The following is a 27,644-nucleotide window of genomic DNA, read 5'->3' as shown; positions in this document are numbered from 1 at the left end:
CCTGACGTGGCTGATCAGGCAGGGGCTGGCCTGGGGGAGGAGGCCCGGGAAGCAACCCCCGGGGGCCTTGGGGGAGCCCCGTGCCCAGGACAGGCCCCTCCACCCATGTCAAGGTCCAGTCCCAGGGAGGTGTGGCAAGAGGTGGCCTCTGTCTGCGGATGCTGGTTTGGTGGAAAGACACTGATAACAGAGGGGCAAGCAGGGAACCCCATGGGACACGTGTGACCGGATGGGCTGGGGGCCGTGAAGGTGGTGATGGAGACAGTGACAGGGACTGAGCCCCATGCAGGCCAAGATGGCGGGCGCCGTCCTTGCCTGACACCGGTAAGGCCACGCCTGCCCTGAGCAGTCAGGACCCAGGAGCTCGCTCCTGCTCACAGAGCTGGAAGGAGCAGAGCCTGGCTGTGCCCAAGCTCTGGCTCCAACCTCAAGATGAGGAAACTGAGGCCCAGGGAGGTGGAAGCTGCAAGGTCTGAGCACTGGCTAGGCTGGTCTTTACCATCCTGGGCCTCAGTTTACCTGGCTCTGAAACTCATCATGACAAGAAATTGTCCTTCCTCCTTTAAAGGCCCCCCCAGAGGAGACTGAGGAGATTAAAAAAGGCTCATAAGATTTTCCTCCTTATTGTTCCACTAATGCGAAATAATTTAGCTATCACCACAAATGTGGAAGTATTTCTGTGATATGGAGAAATTTTTATTATCATTAAAATGGATTTACCTTGTATAATGGCCAAATACTATGAAACAAAATGACACTGAAGCTGAAAAAAAGGAGAAGGGGAGGGGGTGGGGGGAGGCAGGAGGGAAGGAGAGCGAGGGGGGCAGGAAGGACCCATGACCGCGACCGGCACACCCCCGGGAGACACTGAGTCTCTCGGGCACCCACCCAAAGTCCCGCTGGGCAAGGTGTCTGCCCATGTGCCCATGCCTGGCAGCGCCTGCCCTGAGCGCAGGAGCCGCCCCGCCCCACACACAGGAGGGACCCGCCGGCCGCCCAACCGCCTCCGGAGCCGTGTCCCCCGCGCAGAGTGAGCGCTGAGAGCGACCAGTGTGACGCCCAGGGCTGCCTCGGGCTGGGGTCTCCCCTGCGTGGCTTTTGAGCAGCTACCTGACCTGGAAGGGCCTGCCTGCTGCTGGGAGGGAGCTCACCACGACCGCAAGCAGAGCTCTGGGGCAGCAGTCCCCGGGATCCCAACCCGCTGCTTCCCCGCTTGGAGCCCGGTTTTCAAGGCTGATGACCAGGCACTACAGGGGGCTAAGGAGGTTGGCTGCCGGCCTGTCGTGCCTGCCCCTCCCTCCCCAGGCGGGGACAGCGGGGCGCCCGCTCCCCAGCAGGCTCACCTGGCAGGAGGAAGGTGGTCCTGGTGGCGATGTTGATCTCCTGCAGATGCTCCAGCGTCTCGGTGTGGAAGAGGCGGATGGAGGAGCCGGAGGAGAAGGCCATCCAGACGCCGCTGCCCGCCTTCACCATGTGCGTCACGCTCACGGCCTCGTCCTGGTGCGCCTCGAAGCTTTGCTGCAGCAGAGGGGAGGGGCATGTGGGTGCTGGGGACCCAGGGCTGGAAGGGGGACCCGGGCCCGGCAGTGGTGTCCACCAGTGTTAAACGACTGGTGGGAGATGCTGGATGGTCACGGCTGCCGACCCCCCACCCCCAGTCACACAAGCCCCCGCCCGTGATGTGCCTGATGGAGGAGCACAAGGGGGCAGGGGCGCAGGGCCAGGCTCCCGCACCCTCCTCTGCAACACGGGCCCAGAGCGGACGGGGCAGTGGTGGTGCACGTGCTCATCTGGCGTCATGACAACGACGACAGGGAAGAGCAGAAAGGCTGGTGGGGAGCTGGGATGGGAGTGAGGAGGTGGCACGTCCGAGACTTGAGAAATGGAGAAAGCAGGAGAGTCCGAGGGAAGAGGAAAGTGCCAGAGCAGGTGAGAGCGTTTTCTCCCAGTAAGCGGGAGGGCCTCAGTTCTGCAGAAACCATTCCACGCTGCGGGGCTCGGTTTTTCACCTGCGCGTGTCTAATTTTGATCTTGAAAGAAAACAGCTTTTTTACAGAGGGGACGAGCGACCAGAGTTCCCATGACCCACTGCAGGAGAAATTCCAAGCTCCAGGCTCGGCCTTCCAGGCCCCAGCTCAGCCCTCACCCCTCCTGTCCCAGCAGGCCCCCCAGGCTTCAGGCTACCCACCCCGGGCCTCCCTCTGCCCTCGCCACGACCCGGGTGCAGCACGCAACCCCTGCCTCCTGGGAACAGCTTTCCAGAGCCCAGAGTCCCAAACAGCCGGCTCCCATGGGTGCCTCTGCAGCCCTAGTCCACCGACCGGCCCAGAGAAGCCGCCCCATGGAGGACACGCTCCCTGCCCCCACGCGGGACTGTGAGCTCCACGGACAGCGCCGAGCCTTAGGCCTGGCCACGCGACCCTGCTTGGCACAGGACCCGGCATGCAGTAAAATCAGGTCATAGAATAAATGGACAGTGGACAGACACGTGACTTCTGCCCGTGATACTCAGCAAGCAGCCCAGGCCAGTCACCCAATACCAGGCGGGCGCGTGGGCAAGGCTGGGCGTCCACTCGGTGGGCGGTGCTCTGTGCAGAGTCATGTTTGCAGAGACGGTGTGACGACCACAGGACACGTGAACGTTACAGTGGTGAGTGCAAAAGGGAAAAACAAGGTCCCTTCTGAAATGGGGCTGGACAGAGGCCTGCCTGCTCTGTAAAAAAGCTGATTATCCTAGGAGCAGCAGCTGCTGACTTTGCTCCTTCCAGTTTTCTGTTTTCTCCATGTTTTGTTTTTTTTTTTTTTCTATAAAAAAAGCATGTCTCAGGTGGAAGCCCCAGAACACGGGAGACGTTGCACAGAAACTTACTTGGAATCAGATGTGCTATTGTCTCATTCCCTCAATAACTTCACAGGCCCGGGCTTTGGTTTCCCTATTTGTGGGGAGCTTGCAGTGAGGACAATAGGGACCTGGGTGAGGAGAGCTCGGCACAGGCCTGATCCCCCAATTTGGTCGCATTCATCCAACAGGTGTTCCTGAGCACCTACTAAGTGCACAGCACGGCCCAGGTGCTGGAACGTAACCCTGACGAGAGAACAAGGGCCTGAGCTTACGGCATGTGCGATTCAGACAGTGACAACCACCGCACAGAAGGACCCTGGGGCCAGGCAGGCGGCTGTCCTGAGAGGCCTCTCGGAGGTGCCGAGAAGGGGAAGGTCTCAGCCCCAGGGAGATGGTGGGAGAGGGGGACACACAGGCCTGGAGATGCTGGGGCAGGAGAGAGGTGGGTGACTTTGAGAAACAGAAAGGCGGTCAGTGGGGGGAGCACAGGGATAAGACAGGCAAGGGGTCACCCCAGGCCCCTCGAGGCCCACGTAAAGCATTTGGCTGGTACAGAAGTGCTGGAGGCGGCGCGTGTGACACCATCTAGTTTGCAGCTCAGCGGCAGGAGGCGGCAATTCACTGCAGCCTCAGCCCCAACTCCACCCTGGCTCAAACCAAGAGGTTTCCCACCTGATAAAGAGTAGGGGGTGGGCGTCCCTAAGGGGAGTCAAGCAATGAACTTGGTGCTTGTTCCCCACCAGACGCCGGGCCCAGGAGGGCGAGTTGGGAGCTGGGCACCGAAATTCCCTCTTCTGAGTCACTCCCTTCAGGTCTGAGGCACAAGGGTGGTCAATAGGCTGGGGGACAAAAAAGCTGGGGTCCCCAAAGTGGGGATCAGCCAAGCCAGGGGTGAGGTGGGCAGAGAGGGCAGGGAGGAATGTGAAGAACAGCCTGGCAGCTCCGGTCCCTCACTCCCCAGCACCCCTCCCCACGCTAGGAGGCGCCTGTGGGAGCGTGATCTGGGCATGCGGGTCAGGGGCCTCCTGGGCACGAGCGCAGGAGTAGGGGCTATACCAGAACCGTAGGCCAGATATTTTGAGGCTGAGGGAGCTCAGTTCAGCACCCTTGGGTGGGAGCAGGAGCATTTTCCAAACGTGGGAGCTCAGAAGTAATTGTTAGGAGTGATTCTCCCACCCAAGCCAGGTGAAATGCTGCCCACAGGGCACCCCAATCCCAGACCAGGGCTTCCCATTTCTCACCTCCGGACCCTGCCTCTAATCACTGGCCGGCCTTGGGGGCCCGGGAACATGGGCCCACCTTATCCTCTAAGCCGCCCCCTTGGCCCTTAGGAAGGCCCCCGCCCACCTGACACCAGCACAGCCATGCCCTCCTCTCGCTCCAGAAGGCCAGTGCCTCCTGCCTGCCGGCCACTCTGGTCCTGGTCCAGGCGCAGCTGTTTATAGCTGATTCCTGGCCCTGCTACGTGATATTCTGGGCCAGTGGCCTGCAAACAATGGCCCTCAGCTCCTGTATTGGAGAATCATGCTTTTCTGAAATGTGGTAGCACCCTCATAGAGAGGAATTCACTCAAGGAGCGTGGAAGCCAGCAGGCTGACCACACCCTGTCTCTGTCTAAGGACAAAGAGATCTGCAAAGAAGCCCCGAACTTTACTTAGAGGTTGGGGGGGTGAGAGGATGGGAACACCTGCAGAGGACCCGGCCTCCACCCAGTGATCAGGACGGGACAAGCCTGCCTCCCCGCCTCTGCATGAGAATCGGGTCAAGCCCTGGAGTCTCAGCAAGAAGAAACAACCCCGGCAATTTCAGATTGTGGTGCCGTCCACAAAACACTGGGGCTTCTCTCAAAGCAGGTCACGCCCTGGGGACCAGAGAAAGGCTGAGGGATCTTTCTGGATGAGAGGAGACTACAGAGGCCGGACAATCAAACTCAACGAGTGATCCCAGCTGGATCCTGGCGGGGCGGGGGGGATCTGGAAGATATTTTGGGGACAGAAGATGGGGAACTGTACTTGGACAGTGGACCAGTGTTCAACCCCTGGGCACGACAGCTCCGCTGCAGTCAGGCGGAGGGCAGTGCGTGTGAATAGTTCATTAGGTAAAGAATATGTGTGTTCATTGCATCCTTTCAACTTTCCTATAGTTTGAAATTTTTTAAATAAAAAGTTGGGGTGGGGGAAGGTAGTTATTAAAAAGAGGAAATAGCTGGCCAGGTCTGACTGGCCAGGTAAGTGGGCTCCTCTCTCACCTGTTAAGGGACAGGGAGAGCCGCTGCCCCAGGGGCACTAAGAGGTTCCTCGGGGAGGTTGAAGGGGTCCCCAGGATCAGCAGCTGGGGCTGAGCTGCTGGGGCAGCGGGATGAGCCCCCACGCCGCCCCCGCGCACTCTCTCTGGCCACGCTGCAGGCACCTGCAAGGTTCCAGGTGAGCCTCGGCCGCAGCGGTGCTGACACGGCCCAGCCTCCAGCCACGCAGTGTTCATGTGGCACCAGGTGACGCTGCTGTGCTTGTTCCCATAAATTCCCTAGTGAGCAGCTCCGCACTCCAAGTCCTTTGGGCTGGGTGACACCAGGAGCCCCCAAGAGTGCTGCGAGCTGCCACAGCGGGGGCGCCGGCTGTACCTGGCCGCAGTTTATCATCCTCACCTTAAGGAAAGATGAGGGCAGAGGCCGGCCGGGGAAGCATGAGTCCAGGTGACCCCACTGAGCAGAGTGGCCGGGCCCAGCAGAGTGTGGGCGTGGAGGGGCTCTCGCCTCCCACTCCCTGCTCAGGCACCAGGACCAGCTGCTCCTGGGAGGCAAGATCACTGGCCCAGAGATTGCCCAGACAGCACAGCCTGCACCTCGCAACCCTGCCTCCCACAGCAACCCGGGCGAGGATGCCTCCACTCCACCCTCACCCAGCGGGCCAGGCAGGGAAACTTCGGGAAGTTGGGCCCCGGTCACTCCACCCGCCAGGGGATGGACAGGCAGGGGTGGAGGCCCCATTACACCCCGGGGGGCTGTGCCGCCGCGGCTGTGCAATCGCTTAGAACCTTGGGTGCGCCTGGTCACCCTGGAGGAAGTGGAGTATAAAAGCCTCTCCAGGCGCGGGCTATTGATATTCTCCTCATTAGACCTATTTAATTTCCTTTTGTTTTCTTCAATTATGAGAGCCAGCGTAGCGTTGCCTCTCCAGCGCCTGCACTGAGGAGGGAGGACCGCGGCCACTTGAGGCCACCGAGCACCTTTGCCAAGAGCTCGCCCCCAGCAGACGACCGACCAAGCCTGTCCTGGCAGGTGTCCGGGTGGAGCGGGGGCCTGCTGGTGTCTGCCCACAGCTGAGCATGGTACAGGCATGAGGGGTCCCAGCCCTCCTTGTTCTCGGGGATATCATCTTGGTGCCCAGAGTTCCTGCTTGTCAGCCAGGTGTAGGGCCATGCAGGAGGCCTCTCACCAAGGGCAAAAGCCCTGATATGAGGAACATACAGGGAGCCAGTATCTGCTGGAAGCAGCAGGCAGATATTAGACTAGAGATAGTATGATTTGACGAACAGGAACAACGGAGGACCCCAGGCAACAGCCTCTGGTCACTCCACCCTAACTCGCATCCCTGTAACACACCCCCACACATGGACACTCTCAAGCACGTACACTCTGTCCATGCATGTGTACGTGAAGTCAGATAAACACGAGATGCCTTTGGATGGGGCTGCACATTACTTCTGGCCCAGCCCCTCTAGGCTGCTCAATGCTTTGCGTGGACTTTAAGTAATCTCTCCCTCATGCTATGCCACTTCCAACGCTGCCGCCCTGCGAGGCAACACAGGGCATCACCAACAACAACCCCCAAATTAAGTACCTGCTCTGAGTGCAGCTGGTCTCCTCTCACTGCCTGTGCCCGGCATCCAGGGGGAGCCAACAGCCCAGTCAAAGACAGAGGAGGTGGCTCGTTGCCTGCTGGTGCTCACATCAACCTGTGGTTCTGCGGGAGGACGCAGGCCACGCACATCTGCCGGACTCTACAGACCATGGCCCAGGCAGCACAGAGGACAGGAGGGCCTGGTGGGCACACTGGGGTCAGAGGCACCCTGGGGTCCTGGCTCCCCCGCCCACCAGGTGGTCCCTGTGATCCCAAGCAAGCCCCATGAGCACCTGACTCTGCCGCTGGGCCTCTTGCTCTGGGCTAACTCCTCGCCAGAGACCTGGGAGCTTTCTATCATGCTGCCGAGCTCTGGGGCAGTTTCCATAATGAGCCCCTTTTTTGCAAGTGGGGAAACTGAGGCAATCAGTGGCCGAGGCCAGAGCCATCTGGCCCAGCTCCTGAGCCCACATGGTCTGGGCCTGCTCAGATGAGGCGGCAAGGGCACTAGGAGGGGTCCTTGGCGTGGCCCCGGTGGTTCCTCCCTGAGAAGCCCAGCGTGTGAACACAGGGTGCCCTGAGTGCAGGACTGGCCTAACCTCTGCCTGTGCGACCTCACTCAGCCTGTGATTACTCAGGAGTCTGGCCTGGGCTCCCGCTCGGCCTCCAGCCCGGGCCAAGCATTCTCGAGTCCAGGACCATCCTCGGCTCTGTGCGGGGGATCGGGCCACTGCTCTTGTGTCTGGTCTCCTGCCCCCCACAACCCACGCAGGCTCGGAGCGGAGAGAAACCACTGAAGGGAGCATGGAGGGGCTTCTGGAAGGGAGGAAGGACTGAGAGCCGGAGACGCCCGGGGCTCAGCGCCGAGGCCGGCCACCTGCCCCACTGTCCTCCCCTGGCCTGGCCTCGGGTCCCCTGGCTGTTCTGGCCACAACGTGCCCTGTTGTCTGCCTTCTCTGCACAGCTCCCTTTTCTCCTCCACGGCATCACAAAACCTGTTCCCTAAGCCAACGGCTTCAAAGTCCTATTTGCTTGTTTTAAACCATGAAGTTCTTCATCAGCCTAAATCTTCTGGGGGAAAACCAAATATTGGACATAGAAAAGGCCTGAGCTCTCCCAGTGAGGACAGAGGCAGCCGTCCCCGCCCGCCAGGGGTCCCGTGAGACCCCTCCTCACATGCACACACCCAGAGCTGGGCCGGCTCCCCTGCCCCAGCCACCCGCACGCCAAGGTTCCCAGCCCCCGCACAGGGAAGGGATCCCGAGAGACCCCAAACCCACCCATCCCCACCCTTCACAAGCTTCCCAAAAGGAAGTTCTTCTGAACAGCTAATCTCCATCCTTCCTGCTGCTGGTGGAAAACGCTCACCCTCCCTTTGCAAGTCCTTGCTGCCACATCTTTAGGAAGTTCCTTTCTCAAATTTCACCTGCCAACTTTTAATTTAAAAAAAAAAAAAAGCTGAACAGGATGACTACGAGAATGATCTCTCTCACACACACGCACAAATTAAGACGAAACCACTGAACAGAGACGACTCCGTGGGGTGACGTGACCCCGACCGTGCTGGTGGGGCCGGGACACCGGAGTTCCCGCTGGGGGCTCCCTGGCACCGACGCCTGGATCCTTCCCCCGCACGCCAATTTGCATACGATTACCCAAGAAGCCCTGCGCCTGGATTTTGCTTTTGCAAATTCCCACCCGTTTCGTGTCATAAATAAGATAGGAGACAGAAAACTAATACAGCCCAGCGATGCATTATTCATGGCGCGTCACAGTGTTATGATAGATTTACAACAGCTAATACATGCAAACTAAGTTTGGGCACTAAATGTGAAAGTTAAGGGCGGGGAAGGTGGGTGTAGGTGGGGTGGGAGGGGGAAATCTGGAGGGGTGGGGGTCTACAGGGCAGCTGGCTGGGAAGTTTCTTTCCTGATGGGGTCAGTGACAGGAAAGCACTTGGTGCCGGTGTGGGGCCACATAAGCAGCGGCCTGCTGGGGGACCAGGGAACTCTGGGGGAGAGGGGCCCCCGTGGGAACACCTCAAGGCTGTGGCAGCCACATCAGAAGCAGGACCCCAGCCCTCGTGTGACACAGTTGTCCCACCCAGATGTGCCCCACCGCTTTACCCAGAAAAATAAGGTCACTGCCCAAACCATTCAGCCCTGTGTTGATGGGCAGGACCCACCCAGCCCAGCTGCCGGGCCTGCCAACAAGCCCTTTGCCCAGATTCCTTCCCACCCTCTCCAGGGTGACCCCACTTCCTCAGAGACAGCTTCTCCCAGGTCACCTGCCCACAGACCAGCACCCCGAGTTCTCCCAGCCCACACTTCCGCCTTCAGCCCGAAAGCACAACAGTGAAAGGGGCACAGCACACACCCCCCCATGGAGAGGAAGGGTCCCCTCTAGGCTCCCCCAATGCTGGCTGAGGTGTGGCGCCACGCCTGGGAGACAGACAGAGTGCTCGTTTTCATCTGCTGACAGCCTCCTGGGTGCAGGGGTGACAGTCAAAACCATCTCCCACAGTGAGCAATGCTCTGAGCACCAGAAGGCTGGGTGATGTGGCCAGGCCAGGCCTGGGGCAGAGGTGACCCTGGTGGCAGCCGTCAGAGGGCCTAGTGATGAGGAGGAAGCTCTACACAACAATGTTTGGGGTAGGGGACAGTAGAGGCAACAGCCCAGAGGTGGGGCAGGTTCAGCGGCCACGCTGCAGGGTCTGCCCTCTGGCCCACTTCCCGTCTAAGATGAACCCGCTGGTGTCTGCAGCAAGGAGAGGACCCCGCCGTCACCTAGAGCCCACTCACAGCCCAGCCAGGGAGCGCCCACTCTGCCCCGACCAGCAGAACACACCTCACATGCCTAGCCGTCTATCAGCCTGTCCCCCAGTAAGTTTTTTTGAATTAAGATGCAACAATCATCCCACAGCTGGCTTCCCCCTCCAGCAATCGGTTGAAATGAACTCCAGACGACTGGATTAGACTTTGAAGGTGGCGATCTAGATAATGAACACCGAGGATGCGGTGTTGACACAGGCCCTGGTGAGCTACATTATTATTTAACAGGCCTCGCTGCCGCCTCCGCTGGGATCAAGGAGCTGAACAAGCAGTTGGTGGGCCAGTGTCAAAGCCGGAGACAGACCTCAGGCACTGGCTCGGCAGGGGACAGGTGCCGCAAGGTCAGGGCAGCCAGCAGGGGCCAAGTGGGCCTTGTGGAGACAGCTGGGGCGAGCCCAGCCCAGAGGTCCTGCCCCTGGGAGCCACCCGTCGTCTCCTGCACTCCACCAGGCCTCCTCTGGCTCATGGTGACTTCTCTGCCCGGAGCATCCTCCCGCCTCCTGCTTCCCTCGCCCATCACAGCCACTCACCTGCCCCGTCTGGCTCAGGATCCCTGACCTCCAAGCACCTGCCTGGCTCCATCCTTCCTCCAGCTGGGTCTGGTCCCTCACCCTTCCCTGGGCTCCCACCGGGTCAGGGCTTGCCCTGCAGACCTCCTCATTGGCCTGACATTGACTGTCCCAAGCCTGCTCCCACACTGGAAGCTGAGTCCCTAAGAGCTGAGACCGGGTCTGGCTTCTGTCACTCTCACACCTACACCAAGGCCTGATAGTCAGGACATTGACCTGCCCATGCGCCCAGATTACGGAGTTAGACACTGGGGAGACAAAGATGAAGTGTGGGCATCCCTTAGCCTGGAAGACAAGCTGGCAGGAAAAACAGGCACAGAAACACAATGCAAGGTCCTGAGTTGCATGTGACAGCAGAGAAACTGTGGGAGGGGAGGGGGGCGCACAGCCAAAGGAGACGTGCCTCCTGCCATCCCCCACGCCAGCACAAGTTCAAGAGCAGGCGCGAGAGTGGTCTGTGTCAGATCCCCACTCTGCCTCTTTCCAGCTGGATGACCTCAAGCAAGTCACTCGACCTCTCTGTGCCTATTTCTTTTTTTTTTTTTTTTTTATGTCACAGTTTTTCTTTTTTCTTTTTTTAAAGATTTATTTTTATTTATTTATACAAGCACTGGGTACAGTCAGAAGCGCGGGAGGGTGAGAGAATTCACCAGAGCCAGAGCGGGGAGCAGAGCAGGCAGAAGGACCGAAGTACACTGCTGAGGGGAGCAGCGGGCGGCAGGAGAGGTCTGTGAGCCATGCGGGACCCTCCTCCGGTGACCAGGGAGCAGCCGGGGATCAAACCTGCGCCGCAGGGACTGCGGGCAGCTTCGCAACCCAGCGCTCAACCGCTGCGCCACCGGGGAGGCCCTCTGTGCCTATTTCTTCCCCTGGAAATTGGGAATAATAATAACACTGTTCTCTGAGTCGGCATTAGATGAGTTCATTCCTACCAAGTGCTGATGTCCATGCTGGGCTCACCCGAAGCCCACAGTATGTGCTGGTGGTTGTCACTTTCTGGGAGTAGGAGAAAGCAGGGAAGCTCCTGAGAGCGGCACAATCCCGAGGCTAACCCCTATATCTGACACTGGGGCCAGAGCCATGCCAGCCACATCTGGGCCAACCGCACACCCCAGGAACGCCTGGCTCCTGGCTGGGGCAAAGAATGAACCCATGTGGCTCAGACCCCCAGAGAGGGTTCCCCAAGGCTGAAGGAGACCTGGCTGCAGGGCTGCTAATAGGTGGTGCCTATTAGCATCGCCTATCAAGTATGTGTGGAGACAGTAGACGAGGAGCTTCACGCACGAGGAGACACAGCTGCCCAGCCTCCAGGCCCGGCTAGGGGGTGGTGGCGGCGGGCGGGCAAGCCAGCCAGGGTGGTCATTAGCAGCAGACAGACAGAGGCGCTTCCAGACCCCAGCACGAAGGCGGGCCGGTTTCCTCCCTGTTCCAAGCAGCGACAGAGCTCGGCTTATTAAATATGCATGGCGAGCACCTCGTTACTGTGCCGAAGGCTGTGTGTACTGAGGCCAGCTGCCCGCACCGCACAAACTTTTCAATCTCCCTGCCCACACGGGCGCGTGATTCCCTGGGCCCGCCGTGGAGTCCCCCCTTTCTCGATGCTCCCCACCACCCAACATCTCCTGCCGCCCTCCCTGGTGTGCAGAGCAGGTGAGCCCTTTCTTAAGAACAGCTGGTGTGAGGATGGGGGGCAGGGGAAAGGCTCGGAAGAGGCTGGGGGTCAGGGACGCTGGTCGGACAGACACTTCCTGCCAAACTGTGTGAGAACCAGGTGGGCCTGGGCTCCAAAAGGCCAGGGAGAACCTCCCTTCCATAAGGCTGAGGGGAGAGACCCTTGGAAGCAAGTTGGGGGGAGGTAACAAGGAAGACCCCCAAGATGAACCAGGGGCTGGGAAGGGAGCGGCTCAGGGGACCCCCTCCTGCTCCAGGAGAAAGAACCAAGAAATCAGGACCCACCACCCACCTCTCGCCAGTGTCTCCTCCTGTTGGCACCTTCCCTCCCACTCACCTGCCCAGCCCAACAGCACCAGGGGGGCATGTGGAGAATATGGTCCTGGTGCCAGGCCTAAGCATGAGGGAGGCGCTGTCTACGCAGCCCCTGAAGGGGGCACAGAGTCATGTTTAGCCCCAGCCTCCTCCTCAGAGGGTGATGAGAGCTCAGAGCCCACCCCGGTGCAGGCATACTGGGCTCGGCCTCCTCTGCCGCCTAAGTGCCAACCCGAGCAACTCCTCCTCCCACCCGGCGCCCAAGAGCAGAGCCACTGACCGCGTGGGCGAGACAGCGGGTGGGCAGATGCAGAGCCCTCATGGAGGCCGCTCGGGCCTGCTCTGACTTCTGGCCTCCACCAGCACTGACCCTGGCCTGGGGCAGCTCATTCCTGCTGAGCCTCCAAACCAGCCAAATGCTGGCAGACGTCACAAAATGCCCTCGGGGAGCCACAACAGCCACACACGATGGTCCCTGGAGCATGGCGAGGCCAGTGGGCCCCAGTGAGAGTCGCCGGCAGGTGTGGGCCCCAAGGGACCAGCTAGAGGACAGGGTTCACCCCAGGCAGAGGCAGGACCCAGCAGCTTCCCTGTTCAGAGTCTCCAGGTGGCTGCGTCCTCACTGGCTGCCCCACACCCCAGAAGGCTGCACCCTGGGGACCAGTACAAGGACGGGGCCCTGGCCTTACCTCCAAGGCAGCAACAGACATACCGGGGTCCAGATCCCAGCCAGTGTGGTTGGGAGCCTCGCCCTCACGGCAGCGGGGGATGCAGGTCCGGGTAGTGGCCAGGGCCCAGCATGGATCTCGGGCCCCCTCTGCATTCCCATGGAGCTCTTTGGAGCCTTTTGGAGTCCAGGCCCACCTGGGTCTCACACAGCTTGGCAGGAAGTGCCGAGCCCCACTGCAGCCTCTCCCGGAGGCTCCCCACTCTGAACCTAAGACACAGCCAGGAACTAAGCGCGGCGTCTAGTAGAACTCGAGCATGTATGAGTGCCCACAAGATGCCCCGGGGCAGGGCAGTACCTGAGTCTGCAGGCTGGTGGCATCCAGGACGGTGACCCGGGCCCCACAGCTGGCCCATACAGCATCTTCCAGGCTCAGCAGGGTGCGAATAGGCCCGGGCCCCACTGTCAGGCACACAGGAGGGCTCTCCAGGTCCCAGGGCACGCCTCCTGGAGGGAGAAGAAGGAAGCAGCTCAGGGGAGAGGGCAAACAGGTCAGGGGCCCAAACAGGTCAGGGGCCTCAGTGTAGGCCTGGCCCAGCACCCCAGGTTCCCGAACCCATCAGTTGCCCCCCACCACCCACTGTAGGGTGATGGCTGTTCCCATCTGCCTCCACTCACATCCCACCCCTTCTCTTCTGTTCATCCATTCCACGCACATTTAGTAAGCACCTGCTACATGCCAGGCTGATGCTATGTATTAGAACAGAAATGAATCAAGCGCACTGTTCTTCAGGAAACCCCGCTGGTCCAAGAAACCATGGGGTTAATCAGCAGTTACCATACAGGTGTCAAGCACAAATGACCAGGCGTGCACAGGGGGCCATGAGAACTGCTGAGATGAAAACAAAACAAATCTGCACAGGGAAAATCTAGGGAGGCTTCCCAAAGGAGGCAGCATCCTCACTCGATCCTGCCAGGAAGGCAGTACAACATGACAGGACGTTTCCTGGACCAAGTCAAGAGACATGGGGTCTGGTCCTGCCAGCAACTCACTATGGACCATGAGCGCATCACTCCGCTTTTCAATGCCTTGGTTTCCCTATCTGTAAAGTGGGAAGTCGCAGAGCAAACAAGATTGCCTTAGAACTTTTTGACACAGGCTTAGAGGGACTGACCCTCGCCTCCTCACAGAACTTCCTGCCTCCTCCAAGGTGCTCTCACCTCCCCCAAGCTCTCTGAAGACCTTCCTCCTCCAGAGAGGTGACTGCCCCAGGTGTAGAAGGAGGAGAGGTCCCGAGAGGCCAGCAGCCCCTAACCCAGCACCCCTGAGGACAGAGCAGAACGGAGGACCTGGCCTGGCCTGGCACTGCCCACCCCGGGGATGCTCAGCTTACCCAGGAACATGCCCTGCAGCTGCGTGGTGTGCTTGGAGGTTGGTTTGTCTCTGAAGCCACACCTGATGCCACACAGCACCCCATGGCTGCCTGTTGTGCCAGGATGCCAGGTGGGGAAGGAACTTGAGGCGGAGGTTGCCCAGGCCATGGCCCACCCGGGAGGGACAAGCAGAGACAGGGTCCAGGAGCAGGACAGAGCCCCACCCCTCCACCGCGTCCCTGGAATGAGTTCACAGGAGCCCACCACAGACCCCCCTGGAAGCCAGCTGCTGAGCAGAGGGGCCCCCAGCGTCCACTGAGGGAGCCGCTGCCTGGGCTGGGGAGGAGCCCTCGGGGAGGAGTCCTTGAGAAGAGCCGTATCCCCGCCCACCCCCGCCCTCCTCAGGCTGTCCCTCTGCCCATCCTCCCCCGTAAGCCAGGCTCTCCTCTCCCCTCTGTCCTACTTACCACTGGCGGCCTCCCAGCTCAGCCGAGAGCTGAGGAAGCAGGACCCTCAAACTCACTGGGGCCAGCGCCCCCGCCCATGAGCGTGAGGGTGAGGAGCAGGCCGGCTGACTCCAGCTGCGCCCCGGAGCTTATGCAGCACGGGGCAGGTGACCTCCCCGCGCCGAGCCTCATCTCCTCATCTGTAAAGCGGGCCAGTGCCACAGGGAAGGACACTCACACAGTGCCCACGCCGGCAAGCCCGCCTGGAAGGTTCTGTGACCAGCCCTATCTCACAACTGAGAAAAATGAGGCAGAGACTGAATAACCAGCCAGAATGTCGCCGCTGGACAGGACTCCTGCTCAGTAGCCGTGCTGCTTGGTGTCCCCAGCCACACACCATGGTGGGCAAGCGGGTATCGACTCCACCCAACCAACACGGCGCCAGGGACCCACAGAGCTGGGGTGATGGGCCATGTTCCTTCCCCAACCCCTGCCGCTCTCTCTGCTTCCAAGTTCCCAAAGGGCTCTGGGGCCAGGACTGAGGGCCTAGCGGGGTGAGTGACCAAGAGGCGGCCAGGCGTCCGCAAGGGACACTGACCCCACCGGAACGCCAGAACACGAAAATGCAAGGCCTTGAGCACCCCCCAGTGGCCAGAGATACATGGTCTGGAAGCCAGAAGTTGGGGATCCTGCCCCGGTGACTAAGGGGGGCTGTGACCCGCCCCAGGGAGGAGGTCACTAGAAATACTGTGACCACACCCTGAAAGCAGTAAAGTGGCCCAGACAGTGGTGGCCACTGGAGCCCTGCACCTTCTGTCCTGCCGACCCGGGCCTGTCCAGGGCAGGGGCTGGGGTCTGACACCCTGGGACGGCACATGGGCACTGACCCCTCCTCCACTCATTGGGCGTCTCCAGAAACCCTTGAAGTCCTGACTCCAGGACTGAATGAAAATGTGATAAAACTTAATAAGACCAACATTATTGTACCAAAAGGACACTGGACAGAAGTCCCCCATCCTCGGGCCCACGGTGGGGCCCTGCACAAGAGGCTTCCCCGTGCTGAGACTCACTTAGCCCAAGTGAACCACGAGGGACGTAACTGACCTCTCAGGGTCTTCCCAGCCTTCGCGAGCCACAGTTCTAAGGTTTTAAGTGAGCTCTGGCCAGGGGCAGCCCTCGTGCCCCCCTAGCTGGGGACCCACCCTCCACCCCCTTCCCCTCGGGGGTCCTGGGCATGCGCACGCTCGCACTCCCACGCACACACAGCCCTGGGTACAACAGCCCGCCCGTCTGAGTCCCACACCAGCTCTCAGCCAGGCGAAGGAGGTGAAGCCCTGTCTTAGCAAAGGCGCCTTCCAGAGGCCAGAGCCCCTCCGCCCCAGCCCGAGGGAGCAGGCCCAGGTGGTCGGCCCAGGAATCCACAGGCAGCTGGAGCCAGGAGGCAGGACACAGAGGGAGAGTCGTGGAGACCACGACAGTGGTCAGCCGCCTGCGATGCCGCCGGAGGAGGTCACGGGCGCCCATCTCTAGGCTCCAGGCCCCCTTTGGGTGCTGGTGTGGCAGGTCACCTGGGCCACATGTGCTCTCCATGGGGTGGGGCTGCTTCACTCCCGCTTTACCGGAGAGGAAACTGCTGCCCTCTCACCGCTGGGACTCCACCCTGCCCATCCCCTCTCCCATGGGTCACCTGCTCCTCCGGAGGTGACCCGCCTCGTCCCAGTGCCAGAGGGAGCCGGAGGGTGGGGGCCCTCAGAGCCCCTGGTCAAAATTTGCACAGAGCTGATCCCAGATTCACATTCACACACACACTCCGTCTGACGGTGAGAGGGATTTTTTCCCTCCCTCTTCCCCCTTTAATTAAAAACTATAAATGCCTTATCAAAAGCTAATTAAAAATACCAACACAGTGCCAAGTGGCAAAAAAAAAAAAAAATCCAGCTCAGTACAAATATCCATTTATAACCCTGCAACAGGCTGTGATGACACAGCAGTTGGGAGAGCAGGAGCAGCTTGGGCCACTCTCCGCCCTCTCGGTGACACTGGGGGGCACCTCTCTGCCCAGCCTGTGTCATCAAACCGAACAGGCCACAAGGGAAAGGCTCCCAGGCCTCCCTTAGGCTCAGCTTCAGGTCCGTGAAGAGAAGGCCGCTCTCAGGGAAGCAGTGAGAAGACACTGTGCAGGCGACCCCGACCCGGAGCATAGCAGTTAGACTCCGCCGGCCCGGCTCGCGGCATAACAGAGGCCCCCAGGCTGAGACTCCACAGGCACTCACTGTGCCAGGCCCTCTGCTTTGCCTTCACTGGGTTGTTTGCCTTCTCTGCGGGAACCTATGATGAGTACCACTGTGATCCCCACTTTACAGATGAGAAGACTGAGGCACAAAGAGGAGAAGCCACTTGCCAAGGGACACAGCTGTCACCGGGCTCTGCCACCTGAGTCTCTGCTCTCACCCACTGCCGACTGGCTGAGCTGACAGCAGCGGTGGGTCCCCATTCCTGCACAAACCCCAGTAGGGATTAGGGGTCTCCGCATCCCTGGCACCAAGTTTTTATGACTCGTGTCAAGCTGCCTCCTTGCTCTGCGTCCCACAACCCCGCTGGCTCAGGACCCAGCCCTGACACCACCCCAGCCCGGCTCCTCACCGCTGCTCCGGGGGTAGGCGGCAAGGGTCCCATCCTGCAGGCCGGCAAACAGGTGCAGGGGGCCGTGCCGCAGGCAGAGCACGGGCTGCAGGCCGGGGCTCCGGCAGGTCGCCAGGCACTGGGTGCCCGTGTCCACACTGCTGTAAACCAGGATGCTGCAGGGAGAGGCCCTCGTGACTCACTCAGCCCTACTCAGCCCTGCCCCACAACACTCCCGGACTGTGGGGGGCTCATGGCTCCACACGATGGAGGCACTGATCGACCCCAGGCTGCTGAGCCTCAGTCCTCTCCCCCAAAATGGGGCAATAATGCCTACCTCACAGCCCCACAGCCCTAAAAAGTGATGAAGCACTGACATGCCACAGGGGTGAGCCCTGAAAACATGACACCCAGTGAGAGGGAGGTGAGGCGGCTCACCATGCACCCTGCTTCTGTGAAACAGCCGGAGGAGACAGATCCACAGGCAGAGAGCACCCGGGGGGCCTGGGAGGCGGGGGACAGGGCTGCTCAGTGGGCATGGGTTTTCTTTTAGGGTGATGAGAATGTTCTAGAACAAGACAGCGATGCTAGCTGTATGTGGTGATTTACGAGTCCCTGAATTACGCAATTTAAAATGGTCAACATGAAAAAAAAGTGACCTATTGTGTTTCACAACATGCTGAGTGATTATGTTGCATGCCTGAGACTAACACGATGCTGTGTCAACGAGATCTCAATTTTTAAAAAGAAAGTGGGAAAAGGGCAAAAAGGTGAATGTCACGCTACGTCTGTTTTATCTCATTAAAAACGGAAAAGGTGTTGACCGGGCCCTCTGAGCTGGGGCCGGGCTGGGCAGGGGCTGCAGCCCCAGGCCTGGACTTCACGGCGCCTGCAGCGTCTCCAGGCTGGTTCTGTGTGTGCCGGTTTTTTGCTCCTCTCTCGGGTTCTCACATGGGAAATAGGGGACACACAGGAGCTGCTGTTGGGCCCAGGGAGCAGCACATAGTAGTTGCTCAGAAAGTACCCTGTCTCCCCTCTTCCCTCACGGGAGGACGGGCATGGAAGACAGAGATGCAGGGAGGATTTGGAGGAGGGACCAGTGCACACTTCAGGGCAGACCCTGGCCCACCTGGCTTCCCTGACCAAATGTTTGCTGACTCGCCTGCTCCAGGCATGGCCTACAGGGGCTCCCTTCTCTGCAGAAGGGCATAACTTGGGGCTGCCCAGACCCCACCCACTCTTCTAAGGGTCAAGGCGAAATGTGGTGGACGCTGTAGGTAGGTGACCTCTAAGTGACCTGAAGGCAGCATGGGCCACATGTCCCACTGGACTCTCAAAGCAGTATGGGGGGGGAGTGGCTTGAACCCCCACTTTACAAAGGCCCCAAAGAGAAGAAATGCCGGTTTTCAACTCGGCACCGGCTGACAGCAGTGCCAGCCACTCTGGCCGCGCACTGCCTGGAGGGAGGTGTCCAGTTAACTGCTGCGCCAGGCGCCCCAGGCCCCACCTTCCATCCCCCACCTGCCTGCCCGCCCCACCTCCCAGGCTATCCTCAGCCTCCCCTCCAAAGGTCCTCACCTGCCATCCTGGAGCCCCAGGCAGATGGTGGGGTGCACTGCAGCCGAGGGGTCAGCAGCTGTGCCGCTTTCCTCTCTGTCTCCGTCTCCGCTCTCCCCCTCCTCTGGCTCTGGAATGTACTCCATGCACAGCACAGGGGCCGCCAGCGGGAAGGACTTGACCGTGCGGGGCGACGGCCGGTTCAGGGAGAAGATCTCCACCTGCCCCCCTGCACCTTCCTGCCCGCCCCCGACCTGGGGCAGAAACCCAGAGCAGCTGTTAGGCAGAACCACAAGAGCAGAGTGGGGCTCAGCCACTGCCCTCCCAGTGACCTCCCCAAACCTCTCCTTGCCACCAGGGCTGACTATCGAGAGGAGCACGCCCCTGTTGCCCACACACATCTTGCTGTCACTGAAGGTCACTCATCCCCAGCTGCCACGGCAACAAGTTAGATTCGGGACCCATAGGAAATCAGGTACGGAGGTAAGCTGGCCTAGATACCCAGTCAGCGAGTCAGACGAGCCTCCTTGTCTGCAGTGTGCATGTCAACTAACAAACAGTGAAAACACACTTTCCCCTTTTTCTATAAAACGTCCTCTGTCCACACTGTTCTTCTGTGTCTACTCTATGGCACTTAATATATACTGGATAGATGGATGGATGTTTGGATACAAGGACGGATGGGTGGATGGATGATGGATGGATGATGGGTGGGTGCGTGGGGCAATGAATGGATGATTGGGTGGATGTACGTAGATGCATGGGTGGGTGAATGGGGGATGGGAGGGCAGGTGGGTGGTGGATGGGTAGATACACCATGTGCTAGGTATCTGGGAAACAGTGAAGAACAATCACCCTCAGAAGGGACACTGGGGCTGGACTCTGAAGGGTGAGTCACAGTTTTCCTGCCAAATGCCCAGAGACAGGAACAAATAGAGGTTAGAGGACGGACACGGGGTGGTGAGGGAACCTTTGGTGGGGGGGTCTATGGGAAGGCATTATCTGCATGAGGAACATGGGGGTACCTAGTCAAATCAAGAGAGGCTTTGCCAAGAACCCAGGGGCAGAAAGGGAGGCTGGGATATCCATAAGAGAGAAGCAATAACCAGCCCTGCTTCCTGACCGCGGGGTAGCCTGGCACCCAGACACTCTGCACATCGTGTTTCCCTGTGGGGCTAGGGCCGCCATGCAGGGGTCAGGCTTCTGTGTTCAGCCCTGGTTTCCTGATGTCCCCAGAGGGGCTGTACCTGCCATCTCCAAATACGGAGCCTGGCACAGCAGTGCCCAGGAAGACTGGCCAGGAAGGTGCACAAATGGGCCCAGCGGGCAGGCACTTTCTCCAGCACCCCTCCCAGATGCCACCCGCCTCCCCACCCCATTCTTGGGCCAAAAACCCTGGCTGGGTGCAGGGGTGACTCACCCAGAGGTAGCCCTGTGGAAGGGAGGTGCTGACTGCTGAGAAGCCCAGCAGGGGGTAGCTGACAGGACTGTGGACCAGGGCTCCAAGCTGCGAGACAGAGACAGCACACATGGCGTTAAGTGTCGAGGGGCCTCCCTGCTGGTATCTGGCAGCAGGACCTCTGTCTGAACCACCTGGGTGGGCCTTTAAACCTGATTCCTGAGCCCCACTTAGGCCCAAATGAGAACCCCGAAGGGCGGGGCTGGGAAAGAACACCTTAGCAGGTTCTCCAACAGACTCTATGCATGCACATTGGCCTTGCACTTCTAGAACCTTCCAGCTAGAAGGAGCCTGAATGGTACTGTGGACCAGCAGAGCAACTAAGTGACTTCCAGATAAGAGTCATTGAAAACCACTCACCCACCCCCTTATTTTAAAGATGGGGAAAAAGAGGTCCACAAAGAACACACAGTAGCCCCGGGACCCAGGAGGGCAAGAAGCAGGGCCCCACCTGACCGTCTCCCTCCTTGACTTTCCTGCATTTCTCCAGAGAGGCACAATGGAGGAGGCGGGGGTGCTGGAGATGTGGGCTTCCCCACCTCAGCATCAGAACCACTCTTCGGGCAGCCGGCCAGGGCCAGAGGGCCGACCAGCTGGCTTGTGCAGGCTGCTAGTGCAGCTGGGGGCTCTGTCGGTGCCGAGCTGCCCCAAGAACCCTAGACTGCCTGCTCCACCTGCAGCTGCTGCCCCAGACCCAAGCAGGTGACTCTCTGTTTGCTGGGCTAGAATGGCCAGTCTGTCTCTCTGGCCAGGACAGCAACACGAGCTGGCCAAGCCCTTTCTCAGACCTTGCTGGGACTCCCCACAAGACAGGGAAGGGGAAAGAGGCCAGGTCTGGACAGTAAGAAGAGGCTCCAGAGAGGATGGAGGTGCCAGGGACTCTTTGCAGGCCGATGCTGCCCTCTGCTGGTGCTGAGGCTCCGGTCAGCCCCAGCCCTGTTGGAATACTCTGCATTTCTGACGGCCACAGGCGAGGGGGCCCAAAGACATCGGCCCAGCCAGCCCCCTCATTTAGGAGATGGCAGACTTGACGCTGGGCAGAGGGACTGGGGGATGGGACCGGTTCAAGGTCATATAGCAAGTCAGTGGCAGAGCCAAGCCTGGAATCGGGTTTGGACTCGTAGCGCAGCACCTCTCATCCTCTGGCTGAATGCTACCTAGAGGCCAGGCCGCCATACTGGAAGCCTCTGCACTCGGGGCCCACTTCCACCCGGGGGGACCATGGGTCCAAATGCACAGAGCAGGGGGCTTCCCCTGCCTGACCACCTGAGCACCCTCGGGCCCTGCCCCATCACTGTGGCCCCCTCCAGCCCAGGGTGCTTGCCCTTTCTCTCTGCCGGGCTGCTGTGCTGGTCCTCCCAGAGGGGAGGGGGCAAGCGAGTCCGGCCTCAGGTGTTTCCATGGCAACTCCAGCAGGCCCCGGATGCCAGCTGAGTCCACAAAGCCCGGGAGCAAGATAATGGCAAAAACTCACACAACCCCTTGGACAGGCAAGGCCCTGGACCCAGATATCCTGTGCAAAGCAGCCAGTTCCCCCGAAGATGCCCCGGTGTGGTGTGGAGAGGGAAAGCCGGAGGAGAGAGAGTGGACACAGGCTTCCAGCCGGCCAGCCTGGCCCCGGCCCCAGCTCAGCTGCTGCCAGCAAACCAGGCCCTCGTCTCCTCAGCCGGACGCTGACATCCCGCCAGGTGGCTGTGGGGACTGGAGAGGGACAGGAAGACCCTCGCACTGAGGACACAAAGGGCCAGACACATGGCAGCAGCTGCTGCTTGGCCAGGACTGTTCTAGCACATTCTCATTCATGGGTAGGGCAACGTTATGAGGGAGGGCTGTTAGTGAGCACCTGTGGTAGTTAGGAGACAAGGGCCCCGCACCTAGCAGTTCTGGCTGAGGGGGAAGACAATCAGGACAGAGGCTACTAGATTGGGCAAAGGCCTAACCGAGCCAGCGACAGGCCCTCGGCAAGGCTGGGCTGCAGCCCCCAAGGCCTAAGGCACTTGTGTTTTACAGCACCTCAGTGAGAGCAGTCCCCACACCCCCAAGTCCCCAGACTCATGCCCCAGGCCTCCAGGTTGGACCTCAGGCCGACCGGGAAGAGCTGGGTTGGCAGGTCCTTCCCTTGCCCTCCAGGGACAGACATCCACCTTGGATGGATCTGGGGTCCAAGAAGGATCTCCCCACATCTCAGTGGCCAGGCCTTCAGAAGCCCCCCCAAACAGACACCAGGGCTTTTCCTTCCTGGAAAGTGTCCTCGGAAATTCCCTTCCATTCCCTCGACTCTGAGGCCCGCCACGCAACAGGCTAATACAGGGTACCTGGGCAGTATCATAATCATCCTCACGACAGCCCAACAGAGGAGACCGGGACCCCCCATTAACACTGGGGACATGGCTGTGATGCTGCGAGCTGAAGGGCCTTTCTGGTATCGCAGGGCTGGGGCCCCAAACCCAGGCGTGGCCCCCGTCTCACCCTTCCGCTCACCCCATCATTCATCCATGAGCAGGAAGACCTAGGGGGTCCAGGCAGTGTTCAGCACTGAGACACACTCCTCCCTCAGACCCCCACAGCCCTGTCCCCCAAGAGAAAAAGCCCAGCACCCCATGCAGCTGGCCACACGAGAGTGCTGAGCACATGTGCATAGGGGCGGGGCTGGGGTAGCAGGTCTCTCTGGAGATCAGATGCAGGGCAGACTCCCCCAGGCCCGGGGCGCTGGGACCAGGCCTGGGGAGGTGAGGGGGGCTGGGAGGGAGGCCAGGCGGGGCCGACAAGTTCACATCTGCTCCTGCAGTAACTGAGCCAGGCCCTGGCACGCCAAGGCCCCCATTCATGCGGCTGCAACTTGGAGCGGATGGGGCACATCTGTGTGGTGTGAGTGGGAGGTGGGCTCAGGCAGAGCGGGAATGACATCTTGGCCCAGAAAATGGGGGTACACAGGCTCTGGTGTGTCCCCCAGGAGCTCCACAGGCCATCACCCGAGGAGACTCACAGCTCCCTTGGCTCACGGGGGGCTCCTCAGGAGATGGCAGGCAGGGACCGGGCAGCACTGAGGAGGCTGCCAACCTAGGTATACCCAGGCCCCAAAAGCGCCAAATGAGAAGCTTCTCAGGTCCTCATCCCCAGGTGCAAGGCAGCAGACAGGTCCCCGCTTGGGTGGGTTTATTTCAGGGAGGCCCTGGGGGCAGCAGTCTGCCTGTGGCCACCAGCCACATGACCTGAGAGGCCCAGGGCCCTACGGGGAGACAGGGTCACCTGGTCAGCCTTCATGGGATGTACTAGGCCAGGCAAGCCATGGGCAGGGTGGATTTAAATAATCCCCATTCTACAGCTTGCACCCCTAAAAACGCCCCAGGCAAGGAAGTTCACGAGAGTCAGCAGGCCTCCCTGTTGATAAACAAAGACTGCAGCCCCATAAAAGCGGAGGTTCCTGAGCCTCACAGATGTGATCAGGATCCTGGGCTCCCCCAAAAATGATTGGCAAGGCACCGATGCCGTGCACGGGCCAGGCAAGCTGTGCGGGAGTGTGATCGCCTGGGCAGGAAAAACCACGGGCTCCTGACTCAGCCTCTTCCCCCTGAACAATGGGACCAGACCCTCACTGTCTCATGGGGTGCTGGGAGGGTAAAATGCAGGGGAGCACCGAGGTCAGGGCCTGAAACCTAGACACCTCCGGGAGGGCCCCACCGCCAGATTGTCGAGATTGACTGAGTTTCAGTCACGCAACCACTGCTGGGTGGTCTTGTCACTGTCACTGCCGCTCTTCACTGAGCACCGGCCACAAGGCAGGCTGTGCTGGGAACCCAGTCCCATCTCGAGCTTGATGAACCCCTAAATCAGCCTGTGGCCCCAGAAACACAACACCACCCTCTGCCACTGTGGTCCGGGCCCACACCCTTCCCCTCCGTCATGTCCAGCACCCCCCTTGCACCGATTGGGCAGTCCTACCCCAGTGCACTTCCCAGAAGCATCCCACACCCCAGCCATTGGGGCGAGGCAGATGGGGCCGAGGGCATGGCTTCGGGGAGAGGCCTCCCCACAGGGGCTAACTTCCAGGGGGCGACCAAAACACTCAGACATCAAGGGAAACGGTTTACTGCCGTTTTTTAAAATTAAAAAAAAAATGCTCCCCCCAAATCCATGATGGGCAATGACCAGGAGTTTAAATAAAAACAGGGCCTGGCCATGAGCTTGCACGGCCCTGTCCACCCTAGCCCCAGCCCCTGATTCCAAAACAAGCAAGCCCGCAGCTTGCCCATCTGATTTGGTTTTTAACATGTTGTGTTAAAGCACTGCTCCTCTTGGTGATGAGACTGCTGGTGCCCAGGAGCACGGGACCCAGCCCAGCCAACGCCCATGCCCAGCTGAACCCCAGCCCCGCCCCCTCCTGCCCACAGCTCGCGCTTGGCCAGAAGGATCAAATGATCCTCCCGAAACACAAGGCAGGTCGTGCCAATCCTCTGCTGGAGCCGCCCTTGGCTTTCCATTGCTCTGAGAATGAAATCCAACCCCGATCGGGCCTGTGAGGCCAGCGCGGCTCAGCACACACACCCTCTGACCCCACAGCCGCCTCCTTCCGCTGGCTCGTGGGGTGCAGCCACACCAGGCTTCCTGACGGCTCCTGGCAGGCCTTGGTGTGGTTTGTCTGAAATATTCTTTCCCATCGCTTCTCTGCCTTTTGGCTAAGATCAAGTGAAATATTCTTTCCTGGACTCCCATGGGGTTGCATCCTTCTTGCTTTGGGGTCTCAGTTTAGATGTCATTTCCTCCAAGAGGCCCTGACCCCTAATTACGTGGCCATCTCTGGACCTGTGACATCACTGATTTATCTTCTTGAGAGGACACACTGCTCTTGTCTGGTTCCTCGTTTGACCGACTGGGCATTGCCTCCCTCTCTCTGCTAGACTGAAAACTGTACGCATGAGAGAAGGGATATTCCATCTCAGGGCCTGGAACTCTGTAGATGTTCCAAAATTACACGCAGAATGGACGGATGAATGAACAACACTGCAAGAGCATGTCCTTGGAGCTACAACGTGCCCTCGCGTGCAGCCACTCGGCTCGTCCCTCGGGGCTTATGCATCTGGGCCTGAGTCCCAAGCTTGCTCTCCGCCCCCAGAGCTCAGTGACTTGGCCTCCTTGAGAGGAAAAGGGCAGGAACTGCCAGGTGGAGGGGCAGGGCAGGAGGGACAGATAAAAACCCGGGGTTGGGATCAGGCAGGGCAGGGATCCACTCCCTGGACCCATCCTTGTTGGCTGTGTCACTTCTAGAAAGTCATGTCACCTGTCTGAGCTTTAATTTCCTTACCTGTGAAATAGATCGAGAAACATCCAGTCACAGGGTTCTTACAAATCTCAACATGAGAGCATGGTGGGACGTCCTGGGGGAGCACCATGGGTGCTTGACATGACAAGCACCATGGGTGCTTGACATGTCTCCTGGGGGAGACATGACAGCCCCCATCCCCATCCCCATCCCCCGACTCCCACCGTGCCTCCCGGAGGCGTCACAACAAGCTCAACCCACAGAGTCCAGCACAGCCACCTGGGCCTGTTCTCACCTCTCTAAGGAGCTAGGCCATGGTGCCTGACATCACCACCACAGGTTACCGCTGAAGAACACCATCTACCCCCATTTTTTGTGTGCGGGAAGCTGCCACCGAGCAACAACAAGACCCAGCCCACTAGCAGCAGGAAGCCGGGACAGGAGCTGGACACTGGCCTGCTCTGCTGCGGGCACGGCCTCCAGGAGAAGGCGGAGGGCTCAGCCACATCGGCTCCACTCACCTGCAGGCTGAGGCCCCGGGAGGAGAAGGCAGGGATGCAGCAAGCCAGGAGCGGACACCAGAACGGGGCTTTGCTCTTCTTGTCCTCATCTGGACAGAGCCAGCCTGGCTGGTTCTCTTCCCCTGCGGCAAAAGGAAGGAGGTGGGTGACGAGGTCAGGTCAGGGGGACCGAGAGGGCAGCAAGTTGCCCTATGAGACCAGGGAGCCGCTGCAGGTCATGGGTCCCAGCCAGGGAGTCAGGAAATCTAAGGTTTGAGTCCCGGCTTGACCACCCAGCTCCTGAGCAACCCTGGGCCAGTCACCCCAACTCTCTGAGCCTTTATTTCTTCACCTATAAAATAGGGACAATAAAAATGCCTTCATCCTATGGCTGTTATGAGGATCCAGTGGCAGAATCAATGGGGGAAAGTCTCAAAAAACATTAAGACACTGAATTGAGACCTGGCCCTGTGACCCTGACCTTCCAGAGACGGAGACGACTGAGGCTACTGCAGCACGCCCTGCTGCCTCACCCCTGTGTGATGACAGGGAAGAGGAGACTCTCCTGCTTCCTTCCTGGCTACCCTGAAACCTCAGCGGGCACTGCCTCCAGGTCCCCCGTCCAGCCGGGCATCTTCAGGGACCTGTTACCAGTGCAGACACCAGGCGAGCCCAGACCCCTGGACTCCATTGGGCACTAAGCCACGTTTCCAAGGTGGTTCACTCATGTGGGCCAAGGCCCCCATGTCGCCACGTCAGAGCCCACCTGAACACCCTCACTGTGGTGGCCCCTTCGCTCAGGAGCCAGCTGAAGACCCTGCATTTCCCGCACCCCCTTCATCACAACCTGGCAGCGCCGTGTTCCTTATTTACAGCTCCGACCCATTCACCTCTGGACTGTAAGCCCGGGCCACAGGGGTCTGGGCTGACTTGCTCACTGCTGTCTCCCCGGGCCCCAGCACACTGCTGGCACAGTAAGTGCTCAGCGAACATGGGCTGAAAGGACGAATGAGTGGGTGAATGGGAGAGTGAGCAAACCGCCCTCTCTCCCGAGGGATTCTCCCTGCCAAGGAGCCTGTCCTTTGCTTCACATAACCACAGCCTTACTGGGAGACTGATGGCAGGGGCAGGGCAGGGACAGGGACAGGGCAGGGTAGGGCAGGGGTAGGGCAGGGTCAGGGCAGGGCAGGGTAGGGCAGGGGTAGGGCAGGGACAGTGCAGGGTAGGGCAGGGGTAGGGCAGGGCAGGGTAGGGCAGGGGTAGGGCAAGGACAGTGCAGGGTAGGGCAGGGACAGGGCAGGGACAGTGCAGGGTAGGGCAGGGGTAGGGCAGGGACAGGGCAGGGCAGGGGCAGGACAGGGCCCCACTAAGATGCTTCCATATGCCCTGCAGGCTCACATCGAGTGCTGCAGGCCTGTTCCCTGGCTTCGCTGTCACGCTAACCAAGCACAGTAAGACTAACAGTTGCCAGTTTATGAACAAGACTGACACTCGGGGATTAAGTGGGTGCATGGCCAGGTGGTGAAGCCCAGACGGGGACAATGGTCTGTCTGACTCAGAGGCTGGGTCTTTAGCCTAAACCCTGTGATCTTCCCACAGATGCTTCCAGCACAACTGACCCTGGCTGAGGGGACACTGGATGACCCCCAAGAGCCATGGGTGCTGGACAGGGCGCCCCAGGAGAGGAGGCCA

General features: G+C 59.9%; 1 protein-coding gene across 2 annotated transcripts in view; it reads right to left on the bottom strand.

Annotated features, from left to right (window-relative positions):
* Positions 1-27,644, bottom strand: part of ARHGEF10L (Rho guanine nucleotide exchange factor 10 like) — a 114,925-nt gene that overhangs the window by 5,974 nt on the left and 81,307 nt on the right. For both annotated transcript variants that reach the window (XM_037500671.2, XM_037500673.2), the window contains 6 exons: positions 25,974-26,095; positions 20,154-20,240; positions 18,755-18,987; positions 17,198-17,352; positions 13,093-13,241; positions 1,344-1,518 (listed from right to left, as the gene is read on the bottom strand). In XM_037500671.2, coding sequence (XP_037356568.1) covers positions 1,344-1,518; positions 13,093-13,241; positions 17,198-17,352; positions 18,755-18,987; positions 20,154-20,240; positions 25,974-26,095 — 921 coding nt within the window. The remainder of the gene's footprint in view (positions 1-1,343; positions 1,519-13,092; positions 13,242-17,197; positions 17,353-18,754; positions 18,988-20,153; positions 20,241-25,973; positions 26,096-27,644) is intronic.

Source organism: Talpa occidentalis, unplaced genomic scaffold, assembly GCF_014898055.3.
Source record: "Talpa occidentalis isolate TD23 unplaced genomic scaffold, MPIMG_talOcc4v2.1 talOcc4.9, whole genome shotgun sequence".
Taxonomy (NCBI): Eukaryota; Metazoa; Chordata; class Mammalia; order Eulipotyphla; family Talpidae; genus Talpa; species Talpa occidentalis.
Note: the sequence above shows the minus strand (reverse complement) of the source record. Positions and strands in the feature narration are given on the sequence as shown.